The 20531-nt window shown below is 39.6% G+C and overlaps 1 protein-coding gene across 1 annotated transcript in view; it reads left to right on the top strand.

The window, feature by feature from the left end:
• plpp4 (phospholipid phosphatase 4) overlaps window positions 1–20531 on the top strand; it is a 165495-nt gene that overhangs the window by 80228 nt on the left and 64736 nt on the right. The window contains exon 4 of the mRNA XM_066678726.1: window positions 18004–18094. Coding sequence (XP_066534823.1) covers window positions 18004–18094 — 91 coding nt within the window. The remainder of the gene's footprint in view (window positions 1–18003; window positions 18095–20531) is intronic.

Below are 20531 nucleotides of genomic sequence, written 5' to 3'. Positions count from 1 at the left end.
TTTTCTACCACACTTTTCCTTCCACTCAACTTTCCATTAATATGCTTGGACACAGCAGGAGGGAGTCAATGACTGCGTTCTGGACATTTGTCAAGTGCGCAGTCTCCCCCATGGTTGTATAGCCTACTGAACCAGACTAAGGGACCATTTTAAAGGCCTAGGAAAAATTTGCAGGTGTTTTGTGTGGATTATTCTAATTTTCTGTGATAATGACTTCTAGGGTTTCATTGGCTGTAAGCCATAATCATCAACATTAAAAGAAATAATTGCCTGAAATAGATCAATCTGTTTGTAATGAATTTACAGTATATTTCACTTTTTGGATTTAATTACTGAAATAAATTTACTTTTTGATGATATTCTAATTTATTATACAACAGTTAGTTCCGGTCGCACATTCTGATTGGTTGAGAAGTGTTCTAAAGCATGCTTTATTTCGCGATAACAATTTTTCAGTCCGCTGAACGTCGTTGCTAAAACTCTCTATGCTCCAGGTGTCGTTATCACAGTTTCCACAGCAAAATTAGCTTCAGTTCATGTTTCAGTTCAGTTTACTTCGAGAATAATAATACTGATAAAAATCACGTACCAATTATACTCAATCACTGTTGTTAACACGTTTAACTTATAAATTTAACTTGAAATGAGGCTGAGGGCAGTGACTAATACAACACTGACTTCAACACTAATGCAAAATAAGACATTAAATAAATGACAAAGCTAGGTTAAAAACACAAAAACAAGAAAAATATGAAGATAGAAAACAGATACCAAGAGAAAGCCCATCGGAGATTCAGTTGCTGTAAGCGTTCGTGCGGAGCTTTTGTTTAGCTGCACATTCCACATTCAGGGCGTCTCAAATCATACCCCATTCCCTGCATAGTGCACTAACATTACATGTAAGTCATGACTGTGGGTTTAGAACCAGGCACAAAACATTTAAAATTAATATATGCTATATTAGAAGTATAATGCATTATGTGTGGTTACCTCTAATGGTGCACAATAAACGGAACATGCGGAAATCTAAGATTGTTGCAGCTCACCTGAGCTCCCCGGGCTAGATAAAGACTCTCTAGGGCAGAAGCAAGTTTATCTGGAGTAGTTTATTCAGCAGATTAGGGGTAGTTTACTGTGGTGGTGAGCTGAGACTGATCCAGTCTGGGTGGTGAGTGCAGTGCAGTAGTGTTCGTTCCTGTGACGTAGCAACAAGTTACTTGTTGAGGAACTATAATTTGGCAGAAGGATTTATTAATTTCATAAATGTTTTTGACATCACTTTCACAGTTCCATTTATATATTTCACGATTTATTACCCAAACTGTTGTATAAAAGCAATAGAACAATTGAGGTCGTGTGTTAAAGCACACTCCGTCTCGTGTTCTATTGCTTAAATATGTATACATGTTTACATTTGTATGCAAAATAAAAATAGAAAGACCCTACAACAAGGTACTGCACAAATCATGAAAGACTATATATATATACACCTTTAAGAGTCCTAGAATTGATAGTGATAAAGAAAGTCTGAATACATTTGAGATAGCAAAGCAATATTTAGGATGAATAAAAACCAGAAAGCAAATAACAGGATATTAGTAAATGTAGAGGAGAGGTTAGGCATGGCATATCTCCAGAATGCTCTCTCTCTCTCTCTCTCTCTCTCTCTCTCTCTCTCTCTCTCTCACTTTTGTATCCTTGTTTAGAAGTTGGTGTTTCTGGGCTAGGTTAATTACTGGCTGCCATCTGTGCTTGGGCTCTGTTTCTGTCCAAGGTGCTGAACTCTGGTGAGTGGCAGGGATAGACAGGAGTGAGGTGGCTGAGGCAGCAGGGTTCGAGGGTTTGGCAAAATGCAACTTCAGAAAATCACTCCAGCCTAATATGTTATAAATGTTCCCTATGTATTCTAATACCTGGATGGACCTATCATTGACTGATATAGTATGATTTTATTAAATCTATAATCATTTAGTATTACGTTAACAGATTTATTTACATAAGCCAAGTTTATTTACATACCAGCAAAATGTAAAAAACAAACAAACAAACAAAAAAAACATACATATTATACAACTTTATTGTATTCTACTTTATGTATTATTGTATTGTCTACAAAGCTACTAAAACATGGCATAACACTTGCATTTAAAATACAAAGATTTATGAATATGGATGACTTATAAACAGCCTTTTACACCCCTGTTTTCCAATCCCACAAACTGTGTGTTTACAGAATAAGTATATTAGTTTATATAAAATATTAAACACAAATAATTTTCAGCTGCAATATTAATAATATGGAAATTCTTCCTTATTATTATTTGTAGGATTCATAAGGTCACTGTTCAATGAAAACAAGAGCAAAGAGAAACTAAGCAAGCCTAGTTTAGCTGGACCGCCGTTAGCTATATAGCCATTGTCTCAGAGATTTTTCTGGCAAAACAGGAAAGCCCAAAATACACAGGAAGGTCTGGAGAAACTTTGGTGCTTCATATCAAAGTCTTTGTTCACAATAATAACAAATAATTACAAACTATACAAATAGTTTATCTTGTCAGTTGTAAGTGTGATCATGATGAAGTCTGTTATTTTCTGTTCATACAAAGCTACACACCTGAAGCACCATGTTAAAATGACATTAAAGCAGCTCATTTACGAGAAAGCAACAAGAAATTTTTGAACATTTCTAAATCTAAGCACCTTAAAATTTTATCAACCAAGTAATTTACACTTGACAGAGGAACAGGGATCGCTGGAGCTAGATATTTATTACTGACTTAAGTTTCTATAAGGGTCTGACTGGTAAAACGGTGCTGTAACAAATTCACAGCCTCATTTATTTTGAATGACACCTCGCTCTGATGTTCTGGTTTTAATAAACCATAGATTTTGTCCGTTTTCATGTAAAGTTAAACAAAAAGCTGTAAGATGTGTCCATGTACTTGTGTCATTATAGGGACAGCCAAGATGACTTTATTTGTTAAATATATAGTAGAAAACAAAAGGCTGGGTCACAGAAACATTCTCCAAACATAAAGAAGTGACTATGATAAATATTACTTCAACAATATTCAACACATTTCTGTTCGAGGCTGTATTAAAACACTGAGCTGCTCCCCGTGGTGGACGGTGGATCTACAGAACCGAAGCGGCGTGTTTGTGTCCCAATTCAACTCTCAACTCTCTGACCCCCTGAACACTTGAACATGCATTTTTACCGTATTGGTCACTGCCGAATAGTTCCAAATTTAGTTCAAAACTGGAATGTGAAATATGGCTGAACTAACAACAGACGGTGTAGTGGTGCCACTTTAAGTCCTCTCTGTGAAATACGGCTGAATTAACAGTTCCTTCTCGCACATGTGTGTTTCAACATTAGTTGTCAGTCAGTCAGTCAGTCAGTCAGTAAGCGCAAATGCCCCTTCTAAGCCAGCCCAGCAGGCAGTCCGGCAAAAAAGTATCTCCAAAATAGCAACTATTTAGGAGAAGGAAAAAAAATACTTAAATTTCAGTTGAATCAATGTATAAAGATGTACAAAATATAAAGATACATGTTTTGATTGGGCAGCGACAATATGCAAATATTCTGTATTGCTTAAAAGGTGTAAAATTCAAGTTTCTTATTTGAATTTTTTATTCCACATATGATACAGATAATACAAGGCTGAATTAAGCTTCTTTGGATATTAGATTCTACCTTAATTAAATGATTAGGGTTAGGGCTTAGGCAAGTTACAATATTTTTAAACTGCAAACTCTGTTAAATAGTTTACCATTTTAGGTGGAAAGTTGAGTATGAGGTAGAAAACAGTTCTAAACTGGTGGCCTCATATTAAATCCTACCTGTAACATGCTTATTATATTAATTTTCCATTTCTGAATAAGTGGTGCAACAGTTAATTCTGTAGTTATGTACATTTTGACAGGTTAATATGTAGATGTGGAACATAAATCTGACATTGCTTTAATCATATAACATTTTAGATAACAGCTTGACATATTAATGATGTAATTATTCAAATGATTTGCCTTGTCAGTCCTGTGAGTTGGAGTGTTAGCTTGCATGGTGAACTTTTGTAGCAGTATTTCTGTTATAATTTAAAATCCCAGTAATTTGATAGCAGTAAAACATGTTTAATCATACAAAGGCTTTTAATCTCATCAGTTATCCTAATTTATGTCCCCACTGACAAAATCAGTTTATACTCAGGGCTCATTTGGATGCTAAAGGCAAAAGACAAAATGAAGACAAGTCCTCAGAGGTCTATATCAGTGAGCAGTATTCTATGCATAATTCAGGATTCACTCTAACTCTTTAAGCTCAAGCCACTGATCTTTCCAGACGATGCTTGACAGATGATATACAGAGAATTTTTTTCCTTCATATTTTCAGTTTTGAGGGCACATCAAACCTCCAGCAACTGAGGCACATCTTATGGATGGTGTAGATTTTCACTCTCTCATGGATTCTGAGATGTTCTGGTGTGGATTATTGATGGGATTACATCAACAACTTCTGTTCGAGTGCTTGTACGCGAGTACGCAATTTGTTTGCAAGTCCAACAAGTTTAGCCTAGTCATCCAGCTTTGTAGTTAGCCTATAGCAAATATTACTGCACAGTAATAAAGGTTTTTTTGCCAATTGAAATTGGTCTTTGTGCATGAAATAACGTGTGAATGATAAGGTGAAAACACAATAATTTGACTTTAGTGTCCATTGTGATAGCCTCGTGTTTCTAAACATTACCAGATCATTCACCACCATTTTAGCGGTTTCAGAATCCTTTGCCTGAACACAATAATCTTTCACATGTAAAAAGCAAATATTCATGTCTATTCATGTCCAGGTAAACAATTCTGGAATATTATGACCCAAATGGTATAACATACACACATCACTACTGTAAACATTTACTCAAATCTTTCATGCTGTCAAGTGGCAGAGACACAAACTAAATATGCCCTTATTTAAACAAAGTTTAAAGAAATGGACACGGACATCTGCATTTTTGAATGTTTGGATATTAGAGGTCCATATGTAGAGAACTTACTGTGTTTATAAATGTCTGTGATTTTATTCCTGTGTCTCTGGACTGAAATATATATTATGTATGTTCCTTTACACCCCGTATAACTGTTGAATCCAGCTACATTAAGGTGAATCCACTATGGCCACAGATGTTCAGTTCTTTACACAGTTGTAGAAATGTATCAACTCAAATAAATTGGAAAAATACCAATGACTCTGTGCTCTATGCCATAGAGAGGGGTATAAAGGCCCAAGCATTGTACAGCATACTATGTTCTTTGAGGTGATCTGTGCTCCATTCAGTACCTTTTGTATTAGTTACAGACCTAGAACAAATCCTCCATCATTAGAAGCTGACCTTGCTAATGTTCATATGGCAGAATGCCATGAGATTTTGCAGTAGAAGAGGACAAACTATGTATTAATATCCTTATTTTCAGATGAAATGTTGGATGAACAGTTGTCCACAATCCTTTGGCCATAGAGTGTTGGTGAGAGTATTTTCCGACTAAGCCTGATTTACTAAGGCAATAAGCATTACATAGCAAAAGCCCAGAGCCATTGACTGGATAAGGCTTTAGTCATGATCCAGTTACTTATGCTGTTACTATAATTGAAAGGCTTCAGAAAATCTGCCCCTAAACATTTCCTAGGCGGATGCAGATGGAGAGCTCATCTTGCTTGCGTGGAAATCATGAGCTCAGGCCTCTGGGCACAACTGGAATATAATCCTCAAAATTAAACAATAAAACACAGCCCTTAGAGAAGCATTTTGCATCGCTCTTGTTTGAGGAATGGCATAAAATCTCCAAACGCTTCAGGAGTTTTTATCATGAAATTTCCCCTCCAAGATCACAGATCTAATTTCCGCTTTCTTATGGTTAACCCTTCCTGGGGCCATTATTCAATAGGGATTCACTGATAAGGAAAATCTGGCCCAACTTTAATATTTGCACATCCTCAAAGCCAAGCATCTGCTTGAGGGGCATAAAGCCCACCAGCATTGAGCTATGGAGCAGTGGGACTGTGTTTTATGGGGTGATTGAGCTATATCCATTACCTTTGTGAGGAGTGTTAGAGAACCAGAACTAATCACCCAACTCACTAATGTTTATGTAGCAGAATGCCATTAAAAACTACGCAGACAATTCTGGAGAACTGCTGTTCTCACACCAAAATGAAACTCCTCCTCATCTTTATTTTCATTCAGAATCTCCCCATCTTTTGTGAATAGTATGTTTTAGTTAGAAGCCAGTTGTAGCTTGCTCATGATTCAAGTCTTGGCTCTAATTCACTGTTTGAATTAGCAAAGAAACTCATATAACGTCAAACTGTTAAGTTTTGTAGCACTTTCGGTATGTGTTTCCTTGGTGATCTGAGTCAGTTCCACTGTAGATTAAGTAATATCTGTCACCTATGGAGAGGGAATAGAGCAAAATCCTCAACCCTTTTCATGCTTTTTAATGTTCTAAGGTCCAAACACCTCCAGATTCCATTTCTTTGCCATGGCTCAGCCAGCAGCACACAAAAAGAATGCCTGTGCATTTCAGCACAGAGTCATTAGTTTCTTTCCCATTTCTAGAGCCAAGGATTTAATAAATACTGGACCTTTTTCCAGCACCCAAAAAGACCAGAGAGCTAAAAATGTTAAAGAAACATTCTTTGTAAAATTTGTATTAGTTTAAAATTGGGGGGCAGGGAGGATCACCTTTAAATTCTCACAGAAATATTCCAAAATTGAGTGTAAATCCTTCTTAGGAAAGAGGAACACTTTCTCTGTTTCTCTCGATTTCAGAAGAAATGCTTTATGAACAAGTGTTCATGAACTTTTGGCGATATTGTGTTGTTATTTTTTCTGATTAGCAATAGTTTATTCAAAGTTTTCTCTTTTACTCAGTTTTCTGTATATGCTATTAATGAATGTCATCTAAAATATACATTTATTTATTCATTCATTCAGTCTGTAACCGCTTATACAGCTCAGGTTTGCGGTGAGTCCTGAGCCTACCTGAAATCACTGGGTACAAGGCATGATCACACACTGGAGGGGGCGCCAGTCCTTCACAGGGCAACACATTCACATCTATGGACACTGTTGAGTCACCAATCCACCTACCAACGTGTGTTATTTTTGACTGTGGGAGGAAACTGGAGCACATGGAGAAAACCCACGCAGACAAAGGGAGAACACACCAAACTCCTCCAGACTGTCACCTGGAGCGGGACTTGAACCCACAATCTCTAGGTCCCTGGAGCTGTGTGACTGCGACCCTACCATCATGCCACCCTAAAACATACACTGATCAACCAAATCATTAAAATAACACCCTTGTTTCCCATGCACATGGTCTAGTTTTATCAGTTCCACTGACCATGCAGGCAATTCTAAAGTATAGACACTTGCTCTTTATTTAATGGTCAGGACCCCACAGGACCACCACAATTAAATAATAAAAATATTTTTTGGGTGGTGGATCATTCTCAGCACTGCAGTGACACTGTATTTCTGTGTGTTGTGCTGGTACAAATGGATCAGACCCAGCATTACTCCTGGTATTTTTAAACACTGTGTTCACTCACTGTCCACCCTCTTTATTAGACACTCCTACTTGTAGATGTAAAGTCAGAGACAATAGCATTTCGTGTTAATCTTCCTGTAGTTCCCCTGTAGTGTGGGATGCTGCCCACAGGACATTTTTTGTCTGTATGTTTTTGGTAGGTGCATTATTCTCTATTATTCTCAGTCCAAACAGTGACACTAAGACCCCTGTTTACACCTTGTCACTTCATGTGATCAGTATTTGGATTGTACCCTGATAAGATTTTAACCACATCCGTTTTCACTCAAATGCATCTCTGGTTAGTACTACTGCAATGTTTGATTGAATATGCGAATCTGCATGTTACCTGGCAACCTGGCAACTGTTTAATTATTTTTCGCCAGTACAGCAGTGTCTGATCACAAATCATTTGCGTCCTCCATTGTTATCTTACTTGCAGACACAGATGGGCAGGTGTTTTGGGTGTACTGGGGGTGGTTTTGTTTGTTGAATGTGTCTTGGGGAGACAAATGCATTTACAATGATGTAACATTTGGCTCAAATGTGTCTCAGATCATTTCTTGAAGTGGAATTAATCTTGGGTGCATTTTCACATGTATTTTTATGTGGCTTGGCCTTGTCAAGATACTCAAGACGTATGAAGAGACCAGGTGTAAATGAAGTCTAAGGTGTTTATAAACTCCAGGACCACTGCTTTGTCTGATCCACTCGTATCAACACAACACACACAGACTTTCACTATTTAAGTGTTACTGCAGTGCTGAGAAAGATCCACCAACCAAAATCATACCTGCTCTGTGGTGGTCCTGACCATTGAAGAACAGGATGAAATGGGGATATGAAAGTGTTCACAAATACAGCAGGGCTACTCTCTGTAATTATAGAACTACAATGTGCACCTATATGGTAATTGGAGCTGATAAAATGGACACTGAGTGTAGAAACAAGATTTGTGGCTTAAATGTGATTTATGTAGATTACAAAAAGTATTAATATTATGAGCAACCTCCACATCTCTGATCCAAAAATTAATCATCTGATATTAGTACCTGATCTCACGAATGTATTTGAGAGCAATGCAGTCAATTCCCTCAGTTAGTGATACCATAGATAGACATGATAGACATGACGATTACTGACTCACTGACCAACCTTTAAATCTCAGCTGTAGCTCTAGTCAGTGATGATATTTTGGCAGTCATATTTCTGTATCTTGTCATCTGAAGTTTTTACAAGATCAAGATTATATCATTACCCTTGATATCGTTGTCCACCAGCAGCTGTGGTATTTCTTTAAGGTGCCCTAAGAAGACTAATGTGCATGGGAAAAGGTCAAGAAGCTCAGTGCCATCAGACAAATGTTTGACTATTTCTCATAGATCTTGCGAGACCCGTGGTTCACTCGGGCCCCTGCAGCTCTAGTAAAAATCTGTGTAATAGGAGTAGCTATGAATAATGACTGTGCTGGCTCATATTAAACTATGCAAGAGTTTTCATAGACATTGAGGCTAAATATTATGCTGTTCGGTAGTGCAGTATATCCGTGATATTGATGACACTGAAAGGTTCAGTGCCTATGTACTCATGCTGCTATCCAAGCAACTATCAGCTTATATGCTTACAAGTACAGCATATTCTTCTGGACTTTTATCTGCTTGTTAATTGCTATGGTATGGTTAATATACAGAGACAATGAATTGAAGTAGTACTTTAAATGGAAGATGAATTGGAGTGATACATTGAACTATAGGAAGGTCTAATCAAACTTCTGAAAAGTGTAGTAAAGGAAAAGATTCAACGCTCAAGAATACCATACAATACCATAGCAGTTGCTTTTGTTGTTTAAGCCCATAAAGATCATTCACAATATCTTTAAACGTAGCCAATGATTTTATTGATTTTAACTTAAAAAATATCAATTAGTCATGGTGATACTACAGGTAATGTCACTGGTTCTGGGATTGTGGGTTCAGTCCCTGACTCTGGTCATAACTGGACGATTTGGAAGATGTTAGTCACTGTGTAGTGGAAACTCAGGTGTTAATTGTTTAGAGAGGTACAGCAAGTTGCCCCCAATTTGATGTATATGATATTGTTGTACCATTTTCAAGATGCAAAAATGGCAAAATCTATTACATTTTTTTGGACTATAATCTCAGAATGATTACGATTTTTTTATCAGAATTATTCTGACATTAATCTCTGAATTATTAAGACCTTTTTCTCTGAATGCTTCTGTCTTTTTTCTCCAACCTATTCTGGCTTTAATTTCTGAGTTTTTCTGACTTTATTCTCTGAATCATTATGTGGATTTTGGAAAAATAAAATACAATGCTGTGTCCCTAAATATTTTTGTCATACAAAAACAGAAAATCTAGTAAAGAGTCTTTATTCTTTTTTTCATGAAATTTTGATTGTGAGTTGTAGGAATGGAAAACTAGTTTTAAACTAAATTTCTATTTTCATACTTAGCCTCAAATGGTTAAAAAATTAAACTGATAAACCTTACCTGATGTACTGTGTGTTCTGAAACTATTCTAAAGAGAAATCATTAATATTTCCAGCATTTTGAGCTACAATAGCTTTTTAGTGGGATTGGCTCTGTTTCTGTGGTAAAAGCACAGGGTAAATGTATTGAAGTCAGAGTGTGAATGTTTGGATGCTGTGTGAAAATCTTATTCAGATAAAAGTTGAAGTGTGAAGCCAAAAATATCCTTGAGTGAAAGTATAAAAGAAGCTTCTATATTTAAACACATGAAGTAAAATGAGCAGCAGGCCATTCTGTGCTTCTGCTCTCAAACTCATTACGTAGCTAAGATTATTTACACCCTTACAAATTGTCCTTTAGTGGTCCTTCAGTGAATGCAATTTTAAAATATAGAAACTTGACAACTCAAAAATCAGTTTAAATGCATCAATGATTATTTATATGGCTAAATATTTCTTTACTAAGACAGAAAATCCACAAAAAATTGAGCCATTGAGTCTTTTTAAAATAGGAAGTGAAACACCTCATGGTTTTGAACTCAGTCATTTACTCTGTGAAAATACTCCATATATATGTAAATATTCATTCATAATCTGAAACTGCTTATCCAATTCAGGGTTACAGTGGGTAACCCTGAGCCTACCTGGAATCACTGGGCACAAGGCAGGAACACCCTCTGGAGGGGGCGCCAGTCCTTCACAGGGCAACACACACACATTCACACCTATGAACACTTTTTAGTCACCAATCCACCTACTAACATGTGTTTTTGGACCGTGGGAGGAAACCGGAGCACCCAGAGAAGAACACCTGGGGAGAACACATCAAACTCCTCACAGAAATTCACCCGGAGTTGAACTTGAACCCACAACCTCCAGGTCCCTGGAGCTGTGTGACTGCGACACTACCTGCTGCACCATTTTGCCACCCCTTTTTGCCATTGAAAACAAAATATATTCACTGCATAAGGATGGTAGGTGTCCAGGCAATTGTGGTGGTTCAGTCTGGGCAACAGTCCAGGACCGATATTTTATTCCAGTCTTTCTTTGCTTTTGATCTGTGAAGGAGGAATTAGGGCAATAGAATGCCATGCTCACAGTCACATGAGAGCTTTTTGGCATGAAGGTGAGTGATGAATGCTTTGATGCAGAGGATTGCTCTCAGTAGGTGTCACAGTCAGTGACTCTCTACATAATTAAAAGGAAGGGGTTATTAAAGCATCTCAGGATTTGCATTATTTTTTTATGATAGACACCCACTGTGTGCGTGTGTGTGTATGTCTGTGTGTGTTTGTGTGCATGTTAAGGATGTACATGGTGAGAAAAATACAACATAGCCATAGTTGACAAGCATTATTAACTCATTATAAGGGGTGTCTAAAAACAGTTGGACATACATAGCGTAATATCAAATGCACAACTTGTGTTCCTGTCTGTGTAAACAAGAATGAGCAGATGTGGAGGCTGGGAATTATGGGCCCAGATGAGTTACAAAGCACAGGTATATTCATAATACAACAAGGGGGAAATCTAGGCAAGAGAAAGAAACAAACAAAGCACCAACAAGGAAAGAAATAACAACAAGAAAACCAAGAGTAAGAAACAAATATAATAACAAACTTAACTAATAACTAAGTCAAAATAACAAGTAAGGGGCTGTGGCTACCTGAAAAAGGCTTTTAGGTTGAGCCATGTATATCAAAACTTGGTCAAAATTGAGGACCAAACAATGTATTATAATTTTTGGAAAGATATTAGTTCACATGAAAAGTTTATCGTCACTGCAGATTAGTGTGGCAAAATTATAAGTTGGCAAATGCACCTTGGGAATTAATGGGTAATTATGGGAATTAGCAGGAATATAATGGGAATATTCAAAGCTAAAGGTGAGAAACTTAAATTCATTCATTATCTGTAACCGCTTTTCCTATTCAGGGTCACAGTGGGTCCGGAGCCTACCCGGAATCACTGGACGCAAGGCAGGAACTCACCCTGGAGGAGGAGTCAGTCTTTCACAGGGCGACACACACTCACACATTCACACCTATGGACACTTTTGAGCCATCAATCCACCTACCAACGTGTGTTTTAGTGGGAGGAAACCGGAGTACCTGGAGGAAACCCATGCGGACACTGGGAGAACACACAAAACTCCTCACAGACAGTCACCCAGAGTGGGACTAGAACCCAAAACCTCCAAGTCCCTGGAGCTGTGGAGACTGTGACACTACCTACTGCACCACTGTGTCACCTGAAACTTACATATAGCTGGTAAAAATATACTGAAGCATAATCTTGGCTGAAATAAGAATATATGATACTAAAACAGTTGATTAGCAAAGCTGCTCCTCAGTCTCAGGCACACTGCACATTACACACTGAAGGGTTATTGAGACCACACCCTTTGCATTCCTCCATCACATGTACAGTATATGTCCAGATGATTTCTGGAAACCTGACACTCACCTACTGAAACAAACACCAAAGGACTACCTAAAGTCAGCTAACATTTGATGAGGTTCATGTTTTTATTGACAGTAATAGCACTGAAACATTTAAGCAACTATTAAAGGTAACACTTTAAATTACAGCCCACTAATTACAGAGAAAGTACCTGTTAAGGCCCCTCCCTGGATCACCACCTTAAAGTGGTGGAGGGGTTTGCGTGCCTGCGTGAGCCTAGGAGCTATGTTGTCAGGGGCAATAGCCCCTGGTAGGGTCTCACAAGGCAAATTGGTCCTAGGTGATGGGCCAGACAAAGAGTGATCCATAAAAACAAGTTATGAACAGATTAAGAACAGGGACACAGTTTTCCTTGCCTGGAGTAGGGTTACTGGAGCCAGGCCTGGGGGAGGGGCTCCTTGGCGAGCGCCTGGTGGCCGGACTTTCACTCATGGGGTCCGGCCGGGCTCAGCCCGAAGGAGTAACATGAGTCCACTCTCCCATGGGCCCACCACCTGTGAGAGAGGCAGTAATCCGGGTCTGGTGCATTGTGGATCGAGTGGCAGCAGGGTTCGGGGGCCCTGGCATTCTTTGGTTACTGAAACTGGCTATTGGAACATGGAACGTAACCTCTCTGGTGGGAAAAGAGCCTGATCTGGTGTGTGACATTGAGAGATACCGGCTAGATATAGTTGGGCTCACCTCGACACACAGTATGGGCTCTGGAACCAATCTCCTTGAGAGGGGCTGGATGCTCTTTCACTCTGGAGTTGCCCAGGTTGAGAGTCATAAACAGGAGTGGGCTTACTCATAGCCCCCCGGCTTAGCGCCTGTACGTTAGGGTTTACCCCAGTGGATGAGAGGGTAATTTCCCTGCGCCTTTCGATTGGGGAAAGTGCTCTGACTGTTGTTTGTGCTTATGCACCGAACAGCAGTTCAGAGTACCATGCCTTCTTGGGGACTCTAGAGGGGGTGCTGGAGAACACTCATTCTGGGGACTCCATTCTTCTGCTGGGGGACTTCAGCGCTCACGTGGGTAATGACAGTGAGACCTGGAGGGGCGTGATTGGGAGGAATGGCCCCGCTGATCTGAATTCAAGTGGTGTTCAGTTATTGGATTTCTGTGCCCGTCATAGTTTGTCCATTACGAAAACACTGTTCTAACATAAGGGTATCCACAAGTACACCTGGCATCAGGATACCCTAGGCCGCATTTCAATGATCGACTTTATAGTCGTATCATTGGACCTGCGGCCATATGTTCTGGACACTCGGGTGAAGAGAGGTGCTGAGCTGTCAACTGATCACCACCTTGTGGTGAGTTGGATCAGATGGTGGGGGAAGATGCTGGACAGACCTGGCAGGCCTAAATGTTTGCTGAGGGTTTGCTGGGAACGTTTGGCAGAGGAACCTGTCAGAAAGATCCTCAACTCCGACATCCGGCAGACCTTTGACTGCATCCCGGGGGAGGCCGGTGATATTGAGTCTGAATAGGCCATGTTCCGGACCTCCATTGTTGAAGCGGCTGAACGGAGCTGTGGCTGCAAGGTTGTCGGTGCCTGTCGGGGTGGCAACCCCCGCACTCTGTGGTGGACACCCCGGGTGACGGAGGCTGTCAAGCTGAAGAAAAGAGTCCTATTGAACATGGTTGGCTCGGGGGACTCTGGAGGCAGCTGACAGTTACAGAGGAGCCAAGCGGCTTGCGGCTTCGGCTGTCACTGAGGCAAAAACTCAGGTGTGGGAGGAGTTTGGTGAGAACATGGAAAACGACTTTCGGTCGGCTCCGAGAAGTTTCTTGCAAACCATCAGGCGACTCAGGAGGGGAAAGCGGATTTCCACCAACACTGTATGGAAATGGTGGAGGTGGGGAGTTGTTGACCTCAACTGGGGACGTGATTAGGCGAAGAAGGAATACTTCGAGGATCTTCTCAATCCCACCAGCACGTCTTCCGCAGAGGAAGTAGAGTTTGGGGACTCCGGGGGTGGGTGTTCATCTATCACTGGGGCTGAGGTGGTAGGAAAAGTCCTTGGCGGTAGGGCCCCGGTGGTGGATGAAGTTCTCCCCGGGTTCCTCAAGGCTCTGGATGTTGTGGGGCCGTCCTGGCTGACACGTCTTTGCAACATCGCATGGACATCGGGGGCAGTGCCTCTGGACTGGCAGACTGGGGTGGTGGTTCCCCTTTTTAAAAAGGAGGATCAGAGGGTGTGTTCCAACTATAGGGGGATCACACTGCTCAGCCTCCAAGGTAAGGTCTATGCGGGGGTACTGGAGAAGAGAGTCCAACTCAAAAAATAGTTACATGCCTTATTTGTAAAGTGTTTCTAAGATATACCATGTAATACCCTTTACTTCTCTGTACTTACATTTTCTTACACCTTACTTAACAGGTACTTACTCTGTACTTACGGCATTTCTTATTTGTAAAATGTTTGTAAGACACCCAGTAGAATATTTTTATTATTATTAGAGAATAAACTACAACACATTCCCACAAATGTGGGCCATTGATTGCAAACAAGATGTGTTCATTTGCACAAACAAAAAAAGTCATTTTCCTAACAAATTCCTTCAAAACCATGTTGCAAGAATGAGTACACCCCAATGAAAGTCTTAGGAGCAAAGCTAAAGTTTAGACTACAAAATTCTAATTAACAAGAATTCAACCACAGGTGAGTCTAATTATTTTTTAAACACATCTCCGGCAGATGGTTGACTAGAAAATGGCATTACTACTACAAAGAAAACCCCTTTCCATTTTAAACTGTCAGCAATGGTACCACATGGAAGAGAAATGTCACAAGACCTGAGAAAGAAAATAATTTCATTACACAAGAAAGGTGAAGGCTACAAGAACATCAGCAACGCTTTACTAATTAGTCAGAATACTGTAGCAAAAAGGTTTAAAAAAAATAAAAATAGATGAAACTGCAATTATCTCACAAATACGTCCAGGCCATCCACAGAAGTTAACGCCTAAACAGGAGTGTCTTCTGATGAGAAGGGTTGAAGGAAATCACCACACAAGTTGATTGCAGTTAGCTAAAGAAGTAGCTGGGGTGACTGTTTCTCGTGACACAATACGGAGTACACTGTACGGGAATGGCATGAATGGGTGTCCACGAAGGAAGACTGTCCTGAAGCCCAGGCACAAAAAAGCCTGTCTAAAATTTGCCAGGGCCCATTCTGAAAAAGACAAAGACTACTGGGACTCGGAACTGATGGCTTCCAAACTCGCAAAGGTGAGTAGTACAAAGAAAAATGCATGGTGCCTACAGTGAAACATGGTGGTGGCAGTATCCTTATGTGGGGCTGCATGAGTGCTGCTGGTGTTGGGGAGCTGCATTTCATTGATGGTATCATGAATTCACAGATGTACTGCTCTATATTGAAAGAAAAGATGCTACCATCACTCCATGCCCTTGGTTGTCATGCACTTTTCCAATATGACAATGATCCAAAACACACATCTTAGGCCACTGTTACATTTCTGAAGAAGAACAGGGTGAAAGTGATTCAATGGTTCAAGTATGTCTCCAGATCTGAACCCAATCAAACATCTATGGGGAATTCTGAAGAAACAAGTTGCGCATCACTCTTCATCCAGCATCCATGCTCTAAAGGAGGTCATTCTTGAAGAATGGAAAAAGATGGATGTTTCACTATGTCAGCAACTTGGTCATTCCATGCCTAGAAGACTTGATGGATCATGGAGGTCATGCAAAATACTAGATTAGTAGTTTTTGTTGTGGGGTGTATTCATTTTTGCATCAACTAATTTGAGTAAAACTGAAGATTTTGTAATGTAGGCTATATCATTAACCTTACTTCCATGATTATGGGTCAAACAAATGTTCTATGAAACTCACTCTTCAGTGAGATATTGATTAAAATGTTACTTTTCAAAGGGGGTGTACTCATTTATTCTGAACACAAATATATATATATATATATATATATATATATATATATATATATATATATATATATATATATATATATATATATATATATATATTTGTGCTTGGTTGAATCCATGAATACAAAACTCTCTTTGCAAAACCTATCAGCAATCCCAGGACTGTTGGAAACGTTTTTTTTGTCAGTGTTCATTGGGTTTCAGGCCATTAGCTGTGCTGCAAACAAAATAAATAGTCAAGTCAATTTTGGTGATTTGTGTTTTGGTGAAATGCTCCAGTGTAAGGCAAGTCTTTCATCTACAAAATCTATTGCCCTTTTTCATTTATCACAGCTTGCAGTGGTCATGCAGGTACTGAGTGGGAACCAAAGGTAATTAACATTTGTGGAACTGGCCAGTAATTACCTGGATGTAGGGGTGGGAAAAGCCCAGCTCTCCCATCAAGTGACAGACAGTGAGAGAGAACAGAAAGTCTTTAGGCGCTGTGTGGGAGGGTGGAGTGTACTACAAAGGCCCAGACCGTGGCAGCTCATTTCATTCAAGTCGAGTTATAGCCCAGCGGGATCCCACTGAGTAGAGGAATGCTCACAGCCAGCTGGAGGGAGCTTCTGGAATATTCTCTTAGCTCAGAGCCAGGCTCTTATTTAGGCATGTGACTCAGCCAAGCTTTTACCATTTACAACAACACTATTCTTTCATAAGCCCTTATGAAAGCTCTAAAAATCTAAATATATTTCTACTACAGAATTTGAGTGTTTATGTCCAAAAGTTTGCAGACAACACAAATGAGTGAATTCTGCTACTTTAAAGTGTAGACACAGCTTGTATAATTTCCCAAAAAGATCAGAAGAAATCTAATAGCATGCTCTGGAGCAACTGCACATGCGTGTAAAATCATCATGCCTGATGCCAAATGTCTGCTAAAGGGGCAGTGACTCTGTGTACTCTGGACTGATATTGATGTGTTGAAGTTGTATTTGGGATTAAGAACTATACATCCAGCATCACTCCCTTAACTCACTAATGTCTATGTGGCTAAATGCAATCAAATCCTCACAGCAATTGTGAAATCAGAATTGATCAGAATATATTATGTAGGTATATATAACGTATTTGTTGTTTTCAGCCACAGTCATTCAATTAAAATATTCTCAGATCATGAAATATAATCAGAGCCACCATCACTGAGTATTAGAATAGATTAGGAATGATCACCCTAATATTAGCTTGAATACTTGAATATTATGTGTTTTTAATTTTTTTTTTTGCTTGTCAAGTCTTACTTGATATCCCTCTGAGGAGCTGGTTTCTGATCTTTTGATTCTGATTTCCATTAAAAAAAATTGAATATGCCTGGCTCTTTCATACTTATTGGAAGAGCTATTAGAAGATGGCTATCAGAAGTGTTTAAAAAATACTAATCCATAGAGTTTTCCATGATAGATCTAACTAGACACACTGATGAATAATGTTACAAAGAGACCATTACAATACAATCAGAAACAGTCTACAGTGCAGTGATGGCTGGCGAGTTTTTGTGTCATGATTTATTTCTTGTTTTCTGCAGGCCATATCATTCCTCACTCCTCTGGCTGTGATATTTGTGGTGAAGATTATACGGCGAACGGATAAGACAGAAATCAAGGAGGCTTGTTTGGGTAAGTACAAGGAGACAAAGATTCAAGCTCTGGAAAATTTGAGAATTTACAAACTAAACTTTGCTGTCCTGGAAAACAAATTAGAGAACAATGTTGATGTGATTTTTTTGGGAACATGAGTTAAGTTTTGGAAAATTGTGAATCATAGTCTCAAGGCCAAATATTTTCAGTTTGAGTGTTGTTTCCTATCAGAATACTACAATGTCAAATGTGTGGCTAGAAATTTGTAAAAATGTTTAAACCTGCCAAATGTTTCCTCTAAAATCAAGGGTGTTTTTAAGCAATGTTTCCCAGATTTCTGCTCTTCAGTGAAGGCTTTGCACTAGATACTGGTACTTTTCCATTGCATGGTCCTTATTTACTTGACTCAGCTCTACTCTGCTGTTTTGCTTTTCATTAGGCATAGGCATGGTACCTGGTACATGGAATCTGGTACTTTTTTAGTCCTTGCTCACTTCAAAGTGAGTCGATTAAAGACTTAATGTGACATGTAAACCGTGCATAGCGCTGATTGGCCAGAATGACTTATCAATCATGACAAAATGCAGACTCCATCACAAACTTTCAGTTTGTAAAATCTCCACACTACAGTAGAGATCCATCCATCCATTATCTGTAACCGCTTATCCAATTTAGGGTCGCAGGGGGTCCAGAGCCTACCTGGAATCATCGGGCGCAAGGCGGGAATACACCCTGGAGGGGACGCCAGTCCTTCACAGGGCAACACAGACACACACACATACGGACACTTTCGAGTCGCCAATCGACCTGCAACGTGTGGTTTTTTTTTTTTTTTGGACTGTGGGAGGAAACCGGAGCACCTGGAGGAAACCCACGCGGACACGGGGAGAACACACCAACTCCTCACAGACAGTCACCCGGAGCGGGAATCGAACCCACAACCTCCAGGCCCCTGGAGCTGTGTGACCGCGACACCACCCGCTGCGCCACCGTGCCGCCCCTACAGTAGAGATCCCATATTTTATTCTGACTCAAGAAGGCATGTTACCATTCATGTGGTCTCCAAAGCCTGTGTTTAATGTTATAGACTGTATTTTATGATGTCACCAGCTACATTTTGGTGGTGGTGTTGGTGGAGGGGGTCTTGTAGTGGAAAAGCAACCAGGGACTAAGCAAGTAGAGCCATGCGGAGTGAGTGGATCATGTATCATACAGTGGAAAAGCGCGCTATAAGATTTTTTTTTATACATTCTGTCACATTATCATGATGAATGTGAGGTACTCACCCCATTGTTGTAAAGCTTGTAAATTGGTTTCTTGTGACTTGTGAATATCAGACAGTCAACAAAAGACACATGTAAAATGACTAAATCAGTACAGAGTGTACAGAGTGTTTAGTGAAATCTGTGTAGTTATTGTTCCTACGGGTTATTGTCAGTGTAGGTTCAGATGTATCTTCAAACTCTGTAGGTGTCAGAATATAACATGCATATTCATGGAGGGCAAATATATATTTTGTACACAATGTATAACTATGAACAATTATTCAAGGAAACTAGGCTACAAACACCCTTACAATGTTAAGTCTTACTGTGCAGCCGATGCCATGTAGTGTGATCTTTCCAATGCTTAGACAGCTGCTGATCTCTCCTGCATTTATGTTAGTGCTGCAGTTAATGTATTTATTAATGAAAGTGGCCCCCTTGGATCCTCGTTTCTGTTTGGTCAAGTGGTCACTGGGAATTCTGTGAAGCAGAGGACAAATTATATGGCATATGTTGAAATTTTCATGCTCTTCTTTAATGTCCTGATGAGTGGCCAGGGCACAGTGTTGGCTTTTCTATTTGCTTTGTTCATGGCAAGGCCTGTAGCACAACAGAAGCCATTAAGGGAGAATGTTGAACAGAAATCCAATTAAACAAAGCCAGAAAGAGAGAGAAAGCACAGCTCTGTACATCACTTCAGAGATTAAAGTCTTACATGGAATTAAATGATACAATTCTAGAGCAAGAGAGAATGCCTAAACAGATTCTAATACAGCGAAAAGCAGGGTAGAATGCAAAAGGAGAGCTGCATATTCTTATTTCATTCACATATTCTTATTTCTGAATCATTGCCATTTCATTGGCAAATGCTCTTATGAACAGAGACTTCTAATCATGTCACAGAGGTAGGCAAATATACTGTTGGGATTCTTGGCCAGGGACTTTTATTGGTGTAGAGTAGTGTGCTTACCTGATCTGAACTGAACCCTGCTTTTCTGTGAGTAAGGAAGCGGTGTTCCCATTACGTTACATAGAGTGTCACCATAGCTGATGAAGTGCTTCAGCTTGCTTTCTCTGGAGTGGAGCACAAATTAAGCTTCTGTGACTTATCAGAGAATTCAATATGCTAATTGCTGAGGACCTGAAACAGGACCAGGTGGTGGGCTAGGATTTGAATTACGTTAAAGAAAATTATAATGATGTTGTAAGAC

This window comes from Hoplias malabaricus, chromosome 8 (genome assembly GCF_029633855.1).
Source record: "Hoplias malabaricus isolate fHopMal1 chromosome 8, fHopMal1.hap1, whole genome shotgun sequence".
Lineage (NCBI taxonomy): Eukaryota > Metazoa > Chordata > Actinopteri > Characiformes > Erythrinidae > Hoplias > Hoplias malabaricus.
Note: the sequence above shows the minus strand (reverse complement) of the source record. Positions and strands in the feature narration are given on the sequence as shown.